This window comes from Syngnathus acus, chromosome 5, assembly GCF_901709675.1.
Source record: "Syngnathus acus chromosome 5, fSynAcu1.2, whole genome shotgun sequence".
NCBI lineage: Eukaryota > Metazoa > Chordata > Actinopteri > Syngnathiformes > Syngnathidae > Syngnathus > Syngnathus acus.
In genome coordinates, this window is record NC_051091.1 from 12,517,257 (window position 1) to 12,535,769 (window position 18,513).

General features: G+C 44.5%; 1 protein-coding gene across 1 annotated transcript; it reads right to left on the reverse strand.

Annotated features, from left to right (window-relative positions):
- Positions 1-1,121: 1,121 nt before the first annotated feature.
- nmur3 (neuromedin U receptor 3) lies at positions 1,122-4,053 on the reverse strand. Its single transcript, XM_037252135.1, has 2 exons — positions 3,140-4,053; positions 1,122-2,618 (listed from the first exon to the last, which is right to left on the reverse strand). The coding sequence occupies exons 1-2, from the start codon at positions 4,008-4,010 to the stop codon at positions 2,212-2,214; spliced, it is 1,278 nt and encodes a 425-aa protein (XP_037108030.1). The 5' UTR covers positions 4,011-4,053; the 3' UTR covers positions 1,122-2,211.
- Positions 4,054-18,513: the final 14,460 nt, after the last annotated feature.

The following is an 18,513-nucleotide window of genomic DNA, read 5'->3' on the forward strand; positions in this document are numbered from 1 at the left end:
TATCACCTCAAAGGATCCAACTATTCGAATTATGAGAAACGGTGAGCAGGCCAAATGGGAGAAAAGTGAACTACTATGAATGCTTTCACCCAAACAAGCCAAAATTGGGAGTAAATACTACTATCATTTTAAGGGATGGCTAAGAAAAAAAGGATCCAACTGCGAAGGCCCTTTCGTTCTTGCTTACGCCTTAAATTATCATCACTTTCGCCATCGTTACAAAGTTTACTTTCAATGGAAAATTGCTATTTTAGTGCCATTTCATTTGTCCCGCAAAAAGTTGGGCCAGGGTTGTTTGACATTCTTTACCAAAACCTATTGTTATAACTCAAATGGTCAATTAAAAACGAAGCATTCTCATTTTGTAAATAATTTTGCTACATCTTTTAAATTGTACAGGTGTGTACCTAATGTTGCAGCCCGGCGAGTGTGTCTTGTTTCTATAGCTGGTTCATCTCATGAATTTATGACTTATGTAAGAGTATTTGAATGCTAAATTATTCTCTAAACGGGGCTGGTGTGAAATATTTTTGACATTAAAAGAGAGGCTTCCGCCTATGCTCTCCTGGCTCTTTGCATCATAATCCCTGAAAATGGACTCCGATTCACTGTGACCCTCGACACGGGTCGGGATTATTCATGTAATACGCTGTCACACAGGTCGAGGCTGATGGCAGACCTGAAAGGACAGAAATAACGCTTACGTTTAACCTTTTCTTTTCTGCTTTCTGCCTCTCTCGGCTATTGAGAAAATATACTGAAAATGTCATCTGATGGAAATGTAAAGGAAATGTACAATGTAAGCATTTCAATGTGGTTTTTAGCATATAAGACTGAAGGGAAGCAAATGTCGGCACAGTGAAACAGAGCAGCCACAATACCATTAGAAGAAGATATAAAAGAAGCTAGGCTAACTATTGAATTTACTTTGGCAGAAATAAACTTCCAGTCTTTGATAAATCACAAGCAAGTTAATTCAAGCTATGTTTTAGCATGTCCTAAGTATTTTTTTTTTTAATGCTCTGTATCGTTTATGTAACTAACCAAAGGATAATCAAGCCATGGGATAATCAGGTCTTTGCTGACTTTTAGGGAAGGAAAATAATGCCAATTGCATGTACCACATTTAAACTGTATTGTGATTTGTCATGTTACTGCACAGCAATCACGATCACTCACAACACAAGCTCACAGGAAAATCATGACATTGTTTGACTTTTTTTTCCTTCTACACAACAAGAATGACATTATTTCAATCTGATCCAGCTCCGTCTGAGTGCTTTTAGCCTGGGACCAGCAGGTGGAATATAAAATGAGCTGCTGGAATATGCAGGGTGCTTTTGGACAAACCAATTACATTAAGCAAATACAATTGCCTCACACACCCTTGTCTAAGTGATTGTACAGGAGAATCGCACGTGAATAGTGAGCAGGATCATGGCAACCACATTTGATTTTACATGAGACAAAAAAAAAAAAACAGTCTGCCCTTTTCCAAATGCAGTCTTCCCCTGGTGTCCTTCAGTCGTCTTTGAGTCCAACGCTCCATTAGTAGTGGTAATTAAGTGCAGTCTGCATCAGATTTTGCTGTGATGACATTTCACTTCCTGGCTAGGCTTGAATAACGGCAGAGGAGGCCAGTCACACACAGTTAACACTCGTTGAAATGTGCGTGAGATTTCTCCTTTCCACGGTTATGAATGATAACCACCACCAAAAGAATGATGATAAGATAACACAGTAGTGTTGTATGTTTAAATAGAATACTTATATATTTTTTCATTTATATGAAAAAAATTATTTGAAATGAATCATGATCCCTGGATAAAAGAAAAAAAATGCCTCTAGCACACCTGCGACCCTTAAGCGCTTTAGAAGATGGATGGATGGACGGAAAGAAATTGTCGACAGTACACAAATGCCAATGAACGCTATCTGAGTCTTAAAGCCATAACAGCTTTTGAAGATAATTACCAACTTGCACAATGAAAATACTATAAATCTGAGTCCCAACAGATGCAGTGCTGCAACAGCTAAAGAAGCAATCCCACAACCGAAACCTCTGAGACAGTTTGAATTGCCTTGACCTGTGAGTACGCCATACTAAATTATTTTCCATGTTGTCTCTTTGTGTCACTCAGCGCAACAGTCCAGGTCGCATGACATAAAACAGATGTAAGGATCTGAATCTGTAGCCAAAGGAATATTATCTCAGAACACTGAAGTCTTGCAAGCTGTCTCTTGGCAAGTGCTTGAGAGTAACGTGGCGTCCAGTCCCCGCTGTGTTGGCGGAGATAGTAAGCGGATCAATGAGTCCTGACCTCTGGTTTGGACCCTGGAGGTGGAGAGGACCAGCGAACTCTTCGGGGCCGGCGGAGAGTCGGGTACGCCGACCCGTGAGCACACGAGGTCTCGAAAGCACTCTCTGAAGCGTGTGGAGATCAGGCTGTAGATGACTGGGTTGACGGCAGAACTGAGGTAGAAGAGGACCCCCGACAGAATGTGGACGTACTGGTAGATGTTGTGCATTAGGTCGGTCCACTGGCGCACGGAGCTCCAGAGCAGACGCTCCAGGTGGAAAGGCGCCCAGCAGACGCCGAACACTGCCACCACGATGGCTGAAAGATGAAGACACCAGTGAGTTTGAAAGGAAACTTCCAAAACGGCAGGTTTTGCACGGCTGTGGACTCAACAGCAGACGGGGCTTTGATACAAATGATACCTGAAGTCTCTTTAAGCCGCGAAGCTCGCTAGGGACACCTCTGCAAATAACCATGACACCGAAAACATGCCTTTCGCCACATTTTTGTCTTTTGGGTGCATGCCTTGGCAATGGCCATGTGGATTACAAGATAACATTCTGGCGTCAGTAAAACGTCTTTACCCCAAAATCCAATATTGTAAATGGTGTATGTGCCCAGCAATACGCTCAGCATATAACTACAAAGAAAAAAATTAACTATTGGTGCTAAGTTTTAACTCGTCAATGGTGTTTCCCATTATGTGTTAGCATTAAGCTAGCACGAGCATTTCTTAAGGCAAAGTTGTTTTGTTGTTTTAAAAACACAAGCTAGGTGTTTAGCTTGACATTTAACTGCAAGTGGCATTAAAAAGCTCAAAGCCTAATTTCAGAACTCACAGAGCATCTTGACGACGTTTGTCCGCCGACCGCCCTCATTGTAGACGCTCACACGGGTGTCACTGACCCATTTCTTCCCAAAGTAGCCTTGCCTCTGTCTTCTTTCCCTGCCCAGGTGCATGCCCATCACGAGGTAGAGCACGCTGATCACCATCATGGGAATGAAGAAAAAGCAGACGGTGGTGATCTGCATAAGCGTGTGGTACATCCACACTGGTTTTAGTATGGTGCAAATGGCCGACTCCCTCATGTAGCCCGGGAGGTAGAAGATACCGTGCAGGGACGTGTTGGGTATGGCGCACACCATGGATGCCGCCCACACGGCACCGATGACCTGCTTGGCGTGCCTCTTGGTGGTTAGATAGCGGGTCTTGAGAGGGTGCACTACGGCGATGTATCGCTCCACGCTTAAGGCCGTGACGTTGAGGATGGACGCAAAGCAGAGGGTCTCGAAGATGAACGTCTTGAAGTAGCAACCGCCGGCGCCGAAGGGGAACGGGTAGTTCTGCCACAAGTCGTAGATCTCCATGGGCATCCCGAAGACCAGCATGAGAAGGTCGGATAAAGCCAAGCTGACAAGGTATAAATTGGTCGGGTTGCGCATCTTTTTGTGTTTGGCTACCACAGTGCATGTCAGAAGGTTCCCGCTCAAGCCCACCAGGAAGATGACCAAGTAGACGCCGGCCACCGGGAGGAAGAAGGGAGAGCGTTTGGGGCCGAGGATGTCCAAGAGATTGGCTTCAGTGTAAAGGCTGGTGCTGGCGCTGGTGCTGGTGCTGGTGGTGCTACCCACATTGGAGTTGGGGGACATGCTGGCGTTGCCAAGCGATCTGGACATGTTTGATGAGGGACCTTGCCAAAAGGGATCCATCTCAGGACTGGGAATCAATCGATGCTTTGCCAGGTTGCTCTCATGGAACTGTTTCAGAAACATTAAAAAATATATATGTATGCTTGAGGTTCATGTCACGGGCATGCTGCTATTGATCCAGGTCAGTTATTTCTCAGAGCATTGACTCGATCGCAAATGCACAGCTCTGGTTGTCTTGGAATATTCACTTCTGATCCGAGAAGGCCTCATCAGTTCATGCAACCGAAGCTTAGGACAGACCATAATGTGAAAGCGGAATGAGAGAAGCCATCTTGGTCAAGATTGAAAGACCATTTCAAAACAGAAGAAGCTCACAAGCTATCCCCACATACAATGATGTCCTCTTATCCAAGGATCTCGCCTCTGACAAACAACAAAAACACCGCCCCCCCTTAATTGAGGTAGTAGTTCCACTGCCTTCGTACCAGAGATCAACCAGAGCTGTCCAGTTGAGATCGATCAACTGCCCTGGGAACAAACAAATCGGCAAATGCACACCAATAGATGAAAAATTCTGTCTGCCGAACTGTCTGTCCAAAAAAACCAAAAAACAAAAGGTGGTTTTAGACACGTTGATTCGTCAGACGTCTAATTTTTGAAAACATTTCATGGTGTTCATGTCACGACTCGTCCACGGTTGTTTTTATTATGTTACCGTGGTTTCTGTTGGCGTCGCCCCTCCCCTCCTGTGTTACCTCACAATCAATGTAATCACAGACACCTGCCTCTTGTTACCTGTCATGTATTTAAGTCCTGTCTGCCCCTCACTCGTTTGTCTCGTCTTTCCGTTCGGTTAGTTTCTCTCCAAGTTGGTCTGTCGGTTACCTCTGTCTCCGTTAAGTTATGTTAGTTTGCTGCTTATGTTGGTTTGTTCCCCTCATCCTCCCTTCCAACTACCTTTTCCCTCAATAAACCCTGGTCCAAGCTGCATTTGGTCGCCCTGCTCCATTCTACTCCTGACAGTTCATGGTTGACGATGATTCTCATGACTCTGTCACTTTTGTGTGAGTCTAAATGGTGAGAAAGCTTTCATTGACTACGTCTTTGACAGCACAGCGAAGTTGCGGTTAATGGCACTTACTTCACACTGAACAGGTTCCGGCTTTAAGACTTGACTCAGGCCTGCACTGTGGGGGGTTGACTTTTCTTCCTATGCTTTCCATTTTGCCTTTTGTTTCCATCCTGCTTTCAGTGGTGTTGAGAGGAGCAACATCCTCTATGTCCTTGGCTTCACACCGATCGACAATTCCAATTGCCCCATAAAGCTAAGGAGCATGTTTTTGTGATGTGATATAAAACTGGACAGTATATAAGAATCCATTCGGGAAAGCTGACATTTGAACCCAAAATTTCTGAAGTGTAAACCACTGTTTGCACAGAGAAAGTCAAGCGAGACATTTTCAAATCTATCTGAGGGAGAGAAACCTTTTTCCTCATTTGGTCCCGTTTAATGGGAAGTAAAAGAAAGTGCCTGATGTTGGAATGCAATATTCTCTTTCCCCACCACACTAATGAGCTCCGAACCGGTGACGCTCTGAGGATGATTAAAATTGGATTCCCTGCTCTGGTAGATGCCACTCACTTTATTTTTCCCTTCACTTTTCAAATGCACAATTGAACCTCGAGTCTTTGAAAGTGAAACTAAACCTGCATGTTAAGGTATTGTGCTTTAGATCACTGAAGCAGAATTACAATTGATCAGTAAAAACGATTTCCTCCTGAATATCTTAAAGGGTCAATAAAAGAACAATCTAGATAGGCACTAATAAAGACAAGTTAAGTACATTTTATGAATTAAAACTCACCTTCTGACTCTGTAGCTCTTAAAGTGCCTCCTTTTGACGTGCTCACATGCAATAGTGGTTGGCAGAAGAAAGCAGACGATGCGCATCCTCCCAACCTACCATGTCGTACAGAGGAGAGAGAAAGAGAGAGAGTCAGAGGGAGGATGTGGTGCAGGTATCCATAAAGGATGTATGAATAAAATCAAGCTGATGCTGAAATGCGGGTTGTTTACAGGCTAAATTCAAAAAGAATCAAACAGTACAGCCTTTTTTTTTTTCTTTAACTGTAGTGTCCATCTCCAGCATGGCATGCCGAAGCAACAGGTGGTGCTATAATATCTACGAATGAGGGCAAATCAAGAAAGTTTATTGACCCTCTTCAGTCACTTTGCATATATCAACCTTTTTAAATTTTTTGTGCAGTGATTGCGAATCTGCCGGGGGTTTTTTTCAATAATTTCGATAGTAGTTTCAATTTCAATAATTTCAATAATAATAGCAATAATATGAATGAGAACATTGTTTTTTTTTATGAATTATGTAAATTATGGTTCAGCAACAGATGGTTTTTTTTCTAAAATGTCTTGCTGTAGGTTACAACGCCAGTCTCCCCAAATACTATATATTCACCTCTTCCCAAATTGCTCCTCTATGGAAATGAGAGAGTAAAAAGATATGCGAATGACGTTTCTGTTGCATATGTGGGTCACTTTGGGGACACAAACATATATATAGAATGTGAAGGCTTACTAAAAAAAAAAAAAATCGAATTTCCATCAGAAATTCTATATTGAGCATTAAGACCTGCGGTGTGAACGTAACCATAGTGAAAGTTATTCTTGCGCATTTTTTCCTAGTCAGATTATTTAAATTGTATACTTTTTTTTTACTTATGGCAGGTACAAACATTTTTCAGAGCCTTGCTGAGTAAAACGAAAATGTGCAAGTAACTGAAGGCCCCACCAACGGCACACAAGATCACTTTATTGTCAAAATGAAGCCCCTCGACGCCAATATAGTTCCTTGCTAAAAAGATGGCGCTTCAGCCTTGCAATAAACATCGCCCTATAAAATATCAACTCAATTCCACCAGCATTCGGATGTACCTTCATGAGTATCTGTCAAACTGTAATCTTGGCCTGACGTAAAAGCGCTGCGGAAGTGATGATTTACGATAAAAGCAAATACAATACGGGCCTGTGTGAAAATACAACAAACCAAGTGCTGTTTGTTTTGTTACCTCCATAAAAGCATTAAAATATGGACATATGGGGAACGCAGACTGGTTCACATAACTTAACTGACCTTGACTACTTTGTGTCATTTTAACTGGTATGATTGTAACCAGGACACTGCAATGTTAGTGACAATGACAAGGTAATGAAACCTTGGGTGTGTTTTATGGGATGACGCAGCATACAGAATTTCAATCATACCCCCAGGAATTCCTGAGGTTGAGAACGCTAACAAGGTTGCTAACAAAAATAAAAAGACTCATTGTATGTTGTGGTCTGTATAGTTTTATTCTGCAGTTAAATTTAACAAACCTGGGTTGTAAAAAAATGGTTCCAGTTTCAAATTTAGGTTCCAAGCAAATGGTGGAATTTTAAATGCGGTGTTGAAGCTTGTGTTTGGATTTTAAAATAGATTCTGTTCATAAACTTGCAAATAATTCTGTCAGGTTTCTTGTACTGATTATAATATTTTAAAAATCTATTGTCATTGTCATCAAAGTGTCCTTGAGCAAGACACTAAACCCCAAATTGCTCCCTTGCATGGCATTGGTGCCCATTGTTGTATGAATATGTGTGTGTGAATGTGTGCTTTGAGCACCATGTGGTGTTCATAAAAGCGTAATATAAATGCAGCCCATTTACCAGATGAATAAAATGAGTTAATTTTAATCTCATAGCTCAAGCTTTGCAATATTGTTGTGGAAATAAATTCAGTTTGCGGTGTCATTATGGGCCATCCTCCAGCAGGTAGATGGGATTGGTGAGGTACATTAACATGAGGCATAATTGCACACTGTGCAGGTGTTCGGCCGTGTCGCTCGGTGTTAGGAGCAGGTTTAAAATAGGGATTCAAGAAAGGGTCGGGATTTTAAAGTAAGGTTTCAAAAGTAGGCTTTAGTTATGGCTTCATATTTCATATTAGTGTAGTGTAGTAAACAGATGTGACAAAACTGTCAAAAACGGCTGATGAGATTAGCAACTACTAATATAGCAACTTCCTTTCCTTCTATCGAGCTTTCACGATCTGTAGTTACTCCAGTTAATTTCACTTGGGCGCTCTGTGATGTTAGCCTCATTGTTGCCAAATGTTTTGCTCCCCCTTCCATCTTGTTTTACAACACAATACGCAATGGCTTTCAACCCAACTGCTGATAATTAAAGCCATAAATTTACTTGGAGTCAGCAGTGTTAAAGCCATATGTAGTATGCTTGGAACATGCAGGTGCAATTATTGGACCTTGTAATACGCTGGAATTGACTTGTATATGTTTTAGACACATTCAAACAAAAGATGTAAACAGCAATTATAACCAAACATGATCAATGCAGCCGCCTAATAATAGCTATCTCGAGTAACACGTACTGCTCTAATTGTCTAGGCCAAGGTGACAATTCTGGCTCATTTTCCATAGCAGATAAGTCAGTCACACCTATGCGATAACTACGTGTAGTTTATCTCGTGGAGATGATTCATCTTTAATAAAAGAAAATATAATCGCAGCCCAAGCATAGGCAGCGGTGCTGCTGGTAAAGTGGACAAGGCTTTAGTGGGGAGTAGGTGTTATCAATGTCGCCAAGAAAGTGAATAGAACATTTACAAAAATGTGGAAGTAGATGATGGGGAGAGGCCCCAGGACAGATCCCTGAGGCACACCAGAAGTGTCAGAGAAGGATGGGACTGGAAAGGAATGGGGGTGTTGTGAGGATTTGGAAAGCGCTTTGGGCACCATGTGGTGTAGCTAATGCGCCATATAAGTCCACTCCATTCAAGGGTGATGGTTCAGAATATAACTTTTGGGAGAATTTCAGAACTGAAAAGTGGATTGTTGTTGTTGAAGTTGGAGGCATCGGCACCATTTTTTTTTCCCAGAACTAAAAAGATGGCAGCAGTTTGTTCCAGTGGTGAGTGAGGAGTGGATGTTGTGTGGGGAGGGAGTCCAGTCTATAGGTGGATGGATGGCTTAGATTTCATGAGTTCGGTGATTGCTGACCGCTGCAAGGTGGACATCAATGTGTGAAATTTAGCTGACATGCTGAGTTAAGTGCTTCATCCAAAGTTTATGATGGATTTTTTTTTTTTCTCCCCATTTAAAAATGACAATGGAGTTGTGTGCACTCCAAAAAATAATCATTTGGGTTCTTTGGATGAACTTAATTTGGACGTGTACATACATCACTTGCAACGTGAAACTTAGGTACTCTTTTGGAGCATTTAAGTGAGGGCAAGGGAGCCCCAGAGTTGGGTGCCTAAAAATGCAAACTATGTCCCTTTGCAGTAATCTAACAATATTTTCACACTACTTATTAGATAAGTCACACATGGCAAGATTATTTTAATCTTGACGTCACCAATACAAGAGATGTCCTGGCATGCTTCTCCTCTGCCACTGCCGCAACAGTTGGTCTTGGAGGTTGCTAGGGCAACGACAAAGACATTATTAATGTGAGAGTGATTTTTGTAAATGAAAATGTGCGTGCATGCATGCGTGTGTGTGTGTGCATCCTATGGATTTAGTATACCCAAATGCCACAGTGCCTGTGGGATGAAATAAATGTCTGATTTATTAACAAGAAAAAAGAAAAAAATCCAGGAGTTTAATTTGCTTTTTATGGCATTGTAAAAAACTTGCCGGGTTGCGTCTCATTGAAAGTCACATGGTGAGGCTTGACATTTTACAGAGCAAAGAAAATGCTATAAAATGTATCCATTCCAACTCTACTCTACATTTAGATTCTGTGTTTTAAGTTATTACTGTCACCTTTTATATCTTGTGTACTTTTGCCTTACCTTTGACAATATACAGCACTACAGTAGCATGGGAACTAATGGCATTGTTTATTTTGATAATCAAGGATGATATGAGAGTGTTCAAAAATCTCTGACTTATGTAACCCGATTGAGCTTGTCATCTTTATAGCTTCTGTAAAAAAAATAAAAATAGGTTGGCTGCACAAGAATGTCAAAACCATTAGATGAGAAAAACAATTAGTGCCTGAAACAATTAATATGAAGTTTAATTATAGCAGGCATATTTGTTACAAATATTTGTGGTTGAGAACCCAAAAGCAGAGAAGCAAGACTGCAAGGCAATATTACAATGAAAATTTTATTTTTCGATTTCCATCCATCCATTTTCTGTACCGCTTAGTCCCCACAGGGGTCGCGGGTGTGCTGGAGCCTATCCCAGCGTCATCGGGTAGTAGGCGGGGGACACCCTGAACCGGTTGCCAGCCAATCGCAGGGCACACAGAGACAAACAACCATTCGCACTCGCACTCACACCTAGGGACAATTTGGAGTGCTCAATCAGCCTACCAAGCATGTTTTTGGGATGTGGGAGGAAACCGGAGTGCCCGGAGAAAACCCACGCGGGCCCGGGGAGAACATGCAAACTCCACACAGGGAGGGCCGGAGGTGGAATCGAACCCGCACTCTCCTAACTGTGAGGCGGACGTGCTACCCAGTATCGATTTCAAGAAGTTAAAAACCCAACTTCCCCTCAAAATCAATCTTCAAAGTGGCAAAGAAACGCTAGGACAAGAAGAAAAATAGACTATTTTTTTCCTCTCCACTGTCTGAACACTAATGGTAAAAAAAAATACGTTTATTATTTGTGCCGCCCTGATATGTGTCAAAAAGTCACTCTTGAAAAAAACAAAATGGATCTAGGGGGTTTCTCGCGAGGGATAAAGACAATGTCGCGAGGGATAAAGAATGTTTAGACAAGCAATCACACGGCAACGTGGTCAGATAAATGTGTAAATGTATTCTTTTCATGTGCGGCTGATGATTTACTCGCCTCCAGTTGCGATGTTTGTTTTCACAGTTCACACACGACAAAAGCTTCACGGAACGTAAACAAACTGTTTTGACAATGTTAGTAACAGGTTTTCCACGGTACTGGCCATTTTGAGGTTACAAAACATGCCCGGTTGCTACCGGACTTATTGATTTTCATTTAATTGTTTTATATTTATGGTCTAGACCAGTGGTTCTCAAATGGAGGTACGTGAGATTTTACAAAAATATATACCGGTATTTAAAAAAAAAAAACACATCAAGCCTGATTGTCTTGAGAATTAGTTCTAAAAAGTTTGATGAAATACAAATGTATGTTTTATATTCAGTATTCAATTTTAATCCTTAATAAACTGACTCTCCACAAACCAATAGCAGTCTCCTGCGGTTGCCCTAATAACGCACTGTAACATGGAGATGTGGCGGAAGCGTAGCAGCGATGCTGCTGTTGAAAACACGGAGAAACAAGTAAAAATGAAGGCAAAACCAGAGCCGACGAAGTACCGACAGTACATGGAAGACTTTTGTTTGATGGGATTTACGTCCACATGTTGTAACCCACCCAAAGCGCTGTGCTTTTTTTGCGGGGAGAAATTAGCCAACGCTAGCATGAAGTCAGCACATCTCCAGCGGCATCTCACCACAAAACACGGATGACATGTTGGTAAGCCACCGGAGTTCTTCAGGAGGAAACTTTCTGACTTTAAGTTATCCCAAGACACAATGCAAAAAGCCTCCACTACATCAGCCATAGCTGTTTGTGCGTGATATATGTATTGATATGAATGAGACCCAAGACGACAGCTCTTGTTCCAGTCACTCTCTGTATTCAACTCCCGCGCCTCCCCTCATGACGTCACACAACACAGCCTGACATCCCTAACATCTCCCCTTTCATAGATGGCAACTTATACATGAAGATCAAAGATAAATTCCCACAACATATCTCCCCCTCTTGTCTTTACGTATCAGCGAACACTTAAACAACTCCTAACTCACATTTCAAAGAACAGTGTACATATAACTCACATTTCAAAGAGCAGTGTACAACATATAATCCTTTTTTCTTTCTTTTTCTTTTTTTTTTATTTTTTTTTTACACATTCGTTTCCATCAACAACCCAATTGACCGCGAGGCCCCTCAGTACCCACACAGCTCACAAGTCCAGTCTCTTCGGCGCTCTTATAATCCTGCCACTGGCCGTCCTGCGCCCTGGCACAGGTGTATGTAGAGGCGATCCATTCTGAGGCTGGTGGACGTCACTCTGCCCCTGCAGTGCGACCTCCTGGGCGACTGTGTCAGTGTCGCCCGTAGTGTCAATCGCGGTGTCAGGTGGATCCCCGGGTTTGTCAGCCGGTGGGCTGATGTGCTGCACTCCGTGCTGCCCCGGCATTGCGGCGTTACTCTCCGCAGGTCGCAGATCCACCCTGTTACGGCGGTACAGTGTCCCTTCGACGTCCACCAGGTATGACCTGGGGCCCACCAGCCGTAAGCATACTCCTCTCCGCCACCTGCCCGTCCTGTCCCCAGGCAGGGGCTTCATCCTTATGTCCTGTCCGATACACAACTCGGGCAGATCTCTGGCCGATTTGTCATACCAGAGTTTGGCTGTCTGGTGTTTTACTCGCAGCCTGTCTGGAACCCCCCCCACCACACCCGGCTCCAAAAGTGTGTCAGCAACCGGGAGTGGCGTTCTCAGTCTGCGAGACATCAACCTCTGCGCGGGGCTGCTCAGCAAGCCTTCCGTAGGCGTGTTCCTCCACTGCAAGATGGCCAGCCAAGGGTCGGTCCCCGCCCTTGCTGCCCTCTTGCACAGGCTCTTGACAATCTTCACGGCTGACTCAGCCTTCCCATTCGATTTTGGGTACCTGGGAGAGGATTTGACATGGTCAAAGTCTCAGTCTCTCGCAAACCTCCTGAACGTTTCGCAGTCGAACTGGGCACCACAGTCTGTAATTACCCGATCAGGCTGACCGTGCCGTGCAAACTGGGCCTTGCCCCTCAGCACCGTGGTCTCAGCTGAAAGATCTGGGAGCAACTCTACTTCCCAGAAATCTGAATAATGATCAACCATGATCAGAAAGTCCTTGCCAGCCTGCGTGAACAGATCCATGCTGAGGATCTGCCATGGTCGAGTAGGGAGTGCATGGGACATCATCGTCTCCCGCTGCTGTCCGTGTTCATATTCGTTGCAGGCTGAGCACTGGCTCACATAGTCCACGATCTCACCGTGCATGTTGGGCCAGTATAGCGTGTCTCTGGCCTGTCTGTAACAGGCATCTCCTCCTACATGGCTGGCATGGATGCGTTTCAACATTTCAGCACGCAATGATTTGGGCACTATAACTCGCTGACTCTTGAAAAGCACTCCATCCTGTGCGCTGATCTCGTCCCTGATGGACCAGTATTCTCTGATTGCCAATGGAGTGTCCTCCCGGCGATTTGGCCAACCACGGAGCACCACCTCCTGCAACAGCTGAAGACTCCCATCACCCACCGTGTGCAATTTTATCTGCCTCAGCCGTTGGCTGGTGACGTTCAGATGCTCAGCCTGATTTATCTGTTCAGCGTCCACTTGTGCTCTCTGCATGCAGCAAACAGTCTGTTTCGAATATCTCGTGCCAAGCCCCTGCGGCGAAGCCGTGGCCCTACTCAAGGTGTCACTGAGGTGCATGTCGGGCCCTGGCTTGTACACCACCTTCAGATTGTATCCCTGTAGTGTGAGCAGCATGCTCTGGTGTCGTTTGGGCGCTGAGAGGAGTGGCTTGGTGAAAATGGAGATGAGTGGCTTGTGGTCGGTTTCCGCTGTGATCTCCCCCCGCCCATACAAATAGTAATGAAATCGCTGACACGCGAACACTATGCTCAGACATTCCTTTTCGATTTGTGCATAGTTCCGCTCCGTCTGAGTAAGTGCCCGCGAAGCAAAGCTTACCGGCTGATTCTCCCGCAGCAGGCAACAGCCAAGTCCCTTCTGACTCGCGTCACTCTGTATGGTGACTGGCTTGGTCACATCGTAGTATCGCAGGATCGGGCCCGACGTGACGAGTCGCTTAATCTCCTCGACCGCTGCGTCGTGTTTTGGCAGCCAATGCCATGGGACATCTTTGTCCAACAATCTCCGTAGTGGCTCACACACCTCAGAGAGGCGTGGCATGAACCTTGCGAGGTAGGTCACAAACCCAATGAATCGCTGCACGGCCTTGGCGTCCTCGGGGTGTGGCATGTCCAGGACCGCTCTGATTTTCTCCGGGTCTGCTCTAAGGCCCTCCGCTGATAGGATGTGTCCGTGAAAGTTGACCTCTCTGACCCTGAACACTAGTTTCTTTAAACTCAGTCTTAGCTTTACCTCCCTGCATCTTTGCATGAGCGCTAGCAGCTTTGCATCATGGTCCCGTGTGGCTATCTCATCTGTCCCCCCACACCCCACAATCAATATGTCATCTGCTATAGGTTCCACCCCATCTAACCCTGCCAGTAGCTCATGCTGCTTTCGCTGGTAAATCTCTGGGGCCACAGACACTCCAAACGGCAGCTTTAACCACCGCTTCCTGCCCCACGGCGTCCAGAACGTGGTGGTGTAACTGCTCTCTTCGTCTAATCTGCACTGTAGAAAGGCATCTCTTGCATCTACTAGTGTAAAGATGCGGGCCCTGGGCAGCTTGTGCAACACATCTTCAAGTGTTGGCATAATGTAGTGGGACCTCTTTAGAGCCTGATTTAATGACTTGGGATCTATGCAAATTCTCAACTTTTCTGCCTGCCTGACAATCACCATGTTGCTAATCCACTCAGTAGGCTCAGACACTGACGTTAGGTGGCCATCAGCCTCATACCTATCTAACTGGGCCTTGACTGCCTCCCTGAAGGCCACCGGGACGTTGCGTGAGGAAGCCTGCACCGGGGGTACATTACTATCTAGCACAAAATGAACATCCCCTGGGAGTGACTCAACTGGATCGTTGAAAACATCTGCGTACGTCTGCACAAGATGCTGTCTGGTTAATGGCCCTGAGCTGCTGTGTCTCACCATAAGAAGTTCTTCTGGGATGGTGAAGTGCACCAATCCTAGCCGCACACTCGTTTCGCCTGACAACAGAGGTCTCTGCCCACTTCTCACTATTTCGAACCGCAGCCTGTGTACTCTACCCCTCACTACGCACTTTGTGCGGAATATGCCCGCGGATTGCATGGATTGGCCTGAATACAATACTAGCCTGGTCTGGCTAGGTAGTAGCTTTGCCCCAGGGTCAAGTCTTCTCATGTCTTTTATGCTCATGACATCACATGTGGCCCCCGAATCTATCTGGCACCTCTGAAACCCACCATGCATTTTCAAGTTAACAAACCATTTCTTCCCTCGCCCCTGAACTGCCCCTATGCTCTCCGCTGTGTAAATGTGTGCTTCCATGTCAGACCTGTCCATGTCCTCGGGAACTTCACCGTCTGCCGCGTGTAGCTGTCTTGTGGCTTGGCCCCTCTTCATGCAAACCTTGGCAAAATGATTTGCGGCCCCACAGCTCCGACAGTTCTTTCCAAAGGCTGGGCAAAAATCACGCCCACGCCTGTGCGTGATGCCGCAGAATCTGCACATAGCGCTGTCATATGTGTTAGGTGTCTGATTCCGAATTCTGTCCGGACGCTCCTGCCTGGGCGGGGGACGTGGCCGCGGGCCATCCATTGTGTGCACTGTCTCCGGAGGCCTGTCCTGCGTGATTGCTTGTATCCTCGTGTCTGTCATCTCCGCCGTTCTGCATATGTCTATGGCCGATGCCAGTGTGAGATCTTTTTGTCTGAGCAGCCGGCGGCGCACACTTTCATCACTCACACCCAGCACCAGTCTGTCTCTGATCAAGTCCTCTTTGAGTTGTCCATACTCACACGAAGCAGCTTTCTCCCTCAGTTTCGTTACAAACACATCAATGGGCTCCCCTTCATCTTGCTTGCAGGTTCCAAAAACAAATCTCTCAAATATGACGTTTCTAGCTGGTTTGAAGTACTCCTCCAAAGCATCAAGAATAACTTTAACATCCTTCCCTTGGTCCACCGTGAGACCCAAGTTATGCTTGTAAATGTGACGACATTCATTACCCATTACTCTCCGTAGGGTTGCTGCTTGCACTGGTTGCCCTTTCTCTGATAATCCCGTTGCCAGTAAATAGTCTTCAAATTCCCCTCTGAAATTGTCCCAATTGCTTGCCAGGTCGCCGCTCATCTTCATCTCCTCCGGTGGTGGTATATTCGTTGCCATGGCGGGTGGTGTCGTTAGCCTAGCAGGTCGCTAACCGCCGTTTCGCTCGTCTTTGCCTTCTGTCCGTCTGTCCCTCCTCACCATCTTTCACTGGCCCCGCAGTGAAGCACAGCGCCGTCCAGCCGAACTGTGGCCGGGTCCAGCCACTTCTGACACCATGTTTGTGCGTGATATATGTATTGATATGAATGAGACCCAAGACGACAGCTCTTGTTCCAGTCACTCTCTGTATTCAACTCCCGCGCCTCCCCTCATGACGTCACACAACACAGCCTGACATCCCTAACAATAGCCCTGAAGGCTTCTTATGCGGTTTCTTTGCTCGTAGCTAAAACCAAAAAAACGTTCACCATAGCTGAAGAGCTGCTGCTCCCCGCCGCTGTTGTATTGGCCGAAACTATGCTAGACAAAAAACTGCGGATCCATTAAAAACTGTGCCTTTGTCTAATGACACCGTTTGCCGCAGAACAGACAGAATGGGTGCAGACATTGTCGAACAAGTTGTGGGAAAACTTGGCGACTCGTTTTCACTCGAGCTGGATGAATTCACAGATGTCAGTGGAAATGCACAGCTTGTTGCTTTTGAGAGATACATTGAGACTGACGACATTTGTGAACACATACTTTTCTGCAAAAGTCTGGAGGGGAGAACAACCGGAGAGGACATTTTTAATGTCGTTAACGCATTTATCTCTGAAAATGGTATCCGCTGGAAATCCTGCAGCAGCGTCTGTACAGATGCGGCTGCATCAATGACGGGCAGTGCGAAAGGGCTCATTGCGCTGATTAAAAAGGAAAATCCCGACATTAAGTGGACTCACTGTGTGATTCAAAGGGAAGCGTTAGCGTCCATGAAAATGAGCCCCGTGTTGCATGATATTTTGAACGACAGCATCAAAGTGATCAACTTCATCAAGTCAAGGCCAAGGAGGATTTCACCTGCTTTCCTCAGGTGGATGCTTTTCTCTCCAATGAAGATGTGGAGACAGCTCCAGTGAAGTTAGTCATAGTGGGACATTTGGCTAACTTGATAAAGGGCTTTCATTGCTACTTTGTTGACATGGAGGAGAAATCTGCACGGCTGGATTGGGTGAGCAACCCATTTCTCTTGTCTGAAGCAAAGAGAAGCAAGCTTCCTGTCACTCACCAGGAAAAACTGATGGAAGTGGCATCTAACCGTGGCCTGCAGATGAAGTTTGGCGCATCCACTCTCTCACAGTTTTGGGTGTGTGTGAGGCAGGAGCACCCTGAGCTGGGACATAAAGCTTTGGAGCAGCTGCTGCACTTTGCCTCCACATATTTATGTGAGACCTCCTTCTCTGCAATGACTGTGATCAAAACAAAGCAAAGAAACAGACTGAGCCTGGAGAAGAACTTGATCACAGCAGTTGCCTCCCTGCCACCAAGGATGACAAAGTGAGGTACAAGCCCATGTTTCTCACTAAAATGTAGTATGAATGCAAAAGACTCATTCAAACTTCAAGACTGTTCAATGCTTATTCAATGCTTGTCAAATCAAAATCAAATGTTCAATGCAACAATTCAATTTTAAGAGAGAAAAAAGTTTCTTTTTTTTATCTCAAAAGAGGTAAAGTTGATTATTTTTATGAGCAAATCTTTATTTATTAAGTTATCAATTTATATGGAAACAAGATATTTATTTATAATTAAGTTAATTTATTTTTGTGAACACATTTTTAGTTGTGTGTAGTTTTATTTCCTTGCAAGAGATTATTACAAGAAAGATTAATATAAATTAACAGTGTTCTACATACAGTATTTGAGTTTTGAAAGGGTTTATGCCTTCTTGGTGGTCACTTTACTGTTTATCGTTTTTGTTTCTACATGCAATGTTTGAAACATAAATGTGTCTGTCCGGTACATTGCTACGAGTTGTTTAACTTTAATAAATCAAACACTGATGGGACAATCCTGTACCTCATTCTTTGCAACCAGAAATGTGTTGCGCTGGTCAGGGGGTATTTGGCTGAAAAAATATTTCAAAGGGGGTACATCACTGGAAAAAGTTTGAGAACCACTGCTCTAGACCATTAATCACTCATACAAATATTTACTGTAATAATGAGTACTACTGCATTTGCTTTTCTACACCGCTGCACATTCCAATTTAATACAATTTCGATCACGTCGAATGGAATGGAATCGACATTGGCTGTTGCCATGAACGCATTTATTCGGATTAAAAGCCTGGGAAAAAAACCAGGTAATTCCGCCTCAAATGATGTTTTTATTCATAAATTAAAACCCATTCAACAATCTAAGAAAAAGGGCAAAAATCCAGATACGGCTTCTAAGATATGTGTCATTTCACTGTGTTGTAAACACTAATTTCCTCCTCGATATTTCAACACATTCAGTCTGTCGACTATCACTGAGCTATTATCTTTACTTTCTGTAGCTATCTGTGCACAC

What these genes read in the sequence shown, in the direction of transcription:
- nmur3 (XM_037252135.1), bottom strand. Translation starts at nt 4,010, where the DNA reads ATGGATCCCTTTTGGCAAGGTCCCTCATCAAACATGTCCAGATCGCTT. An exon ending in AAACGTCGTCAAGATGCTCT is followed by an intron (nt 2,619 to 3,139) that starts GTGAGTTCTGAA and finishes TTCATCTTTCAG; the next exon opens with CCATCGTGGTGGCAGTGTTC.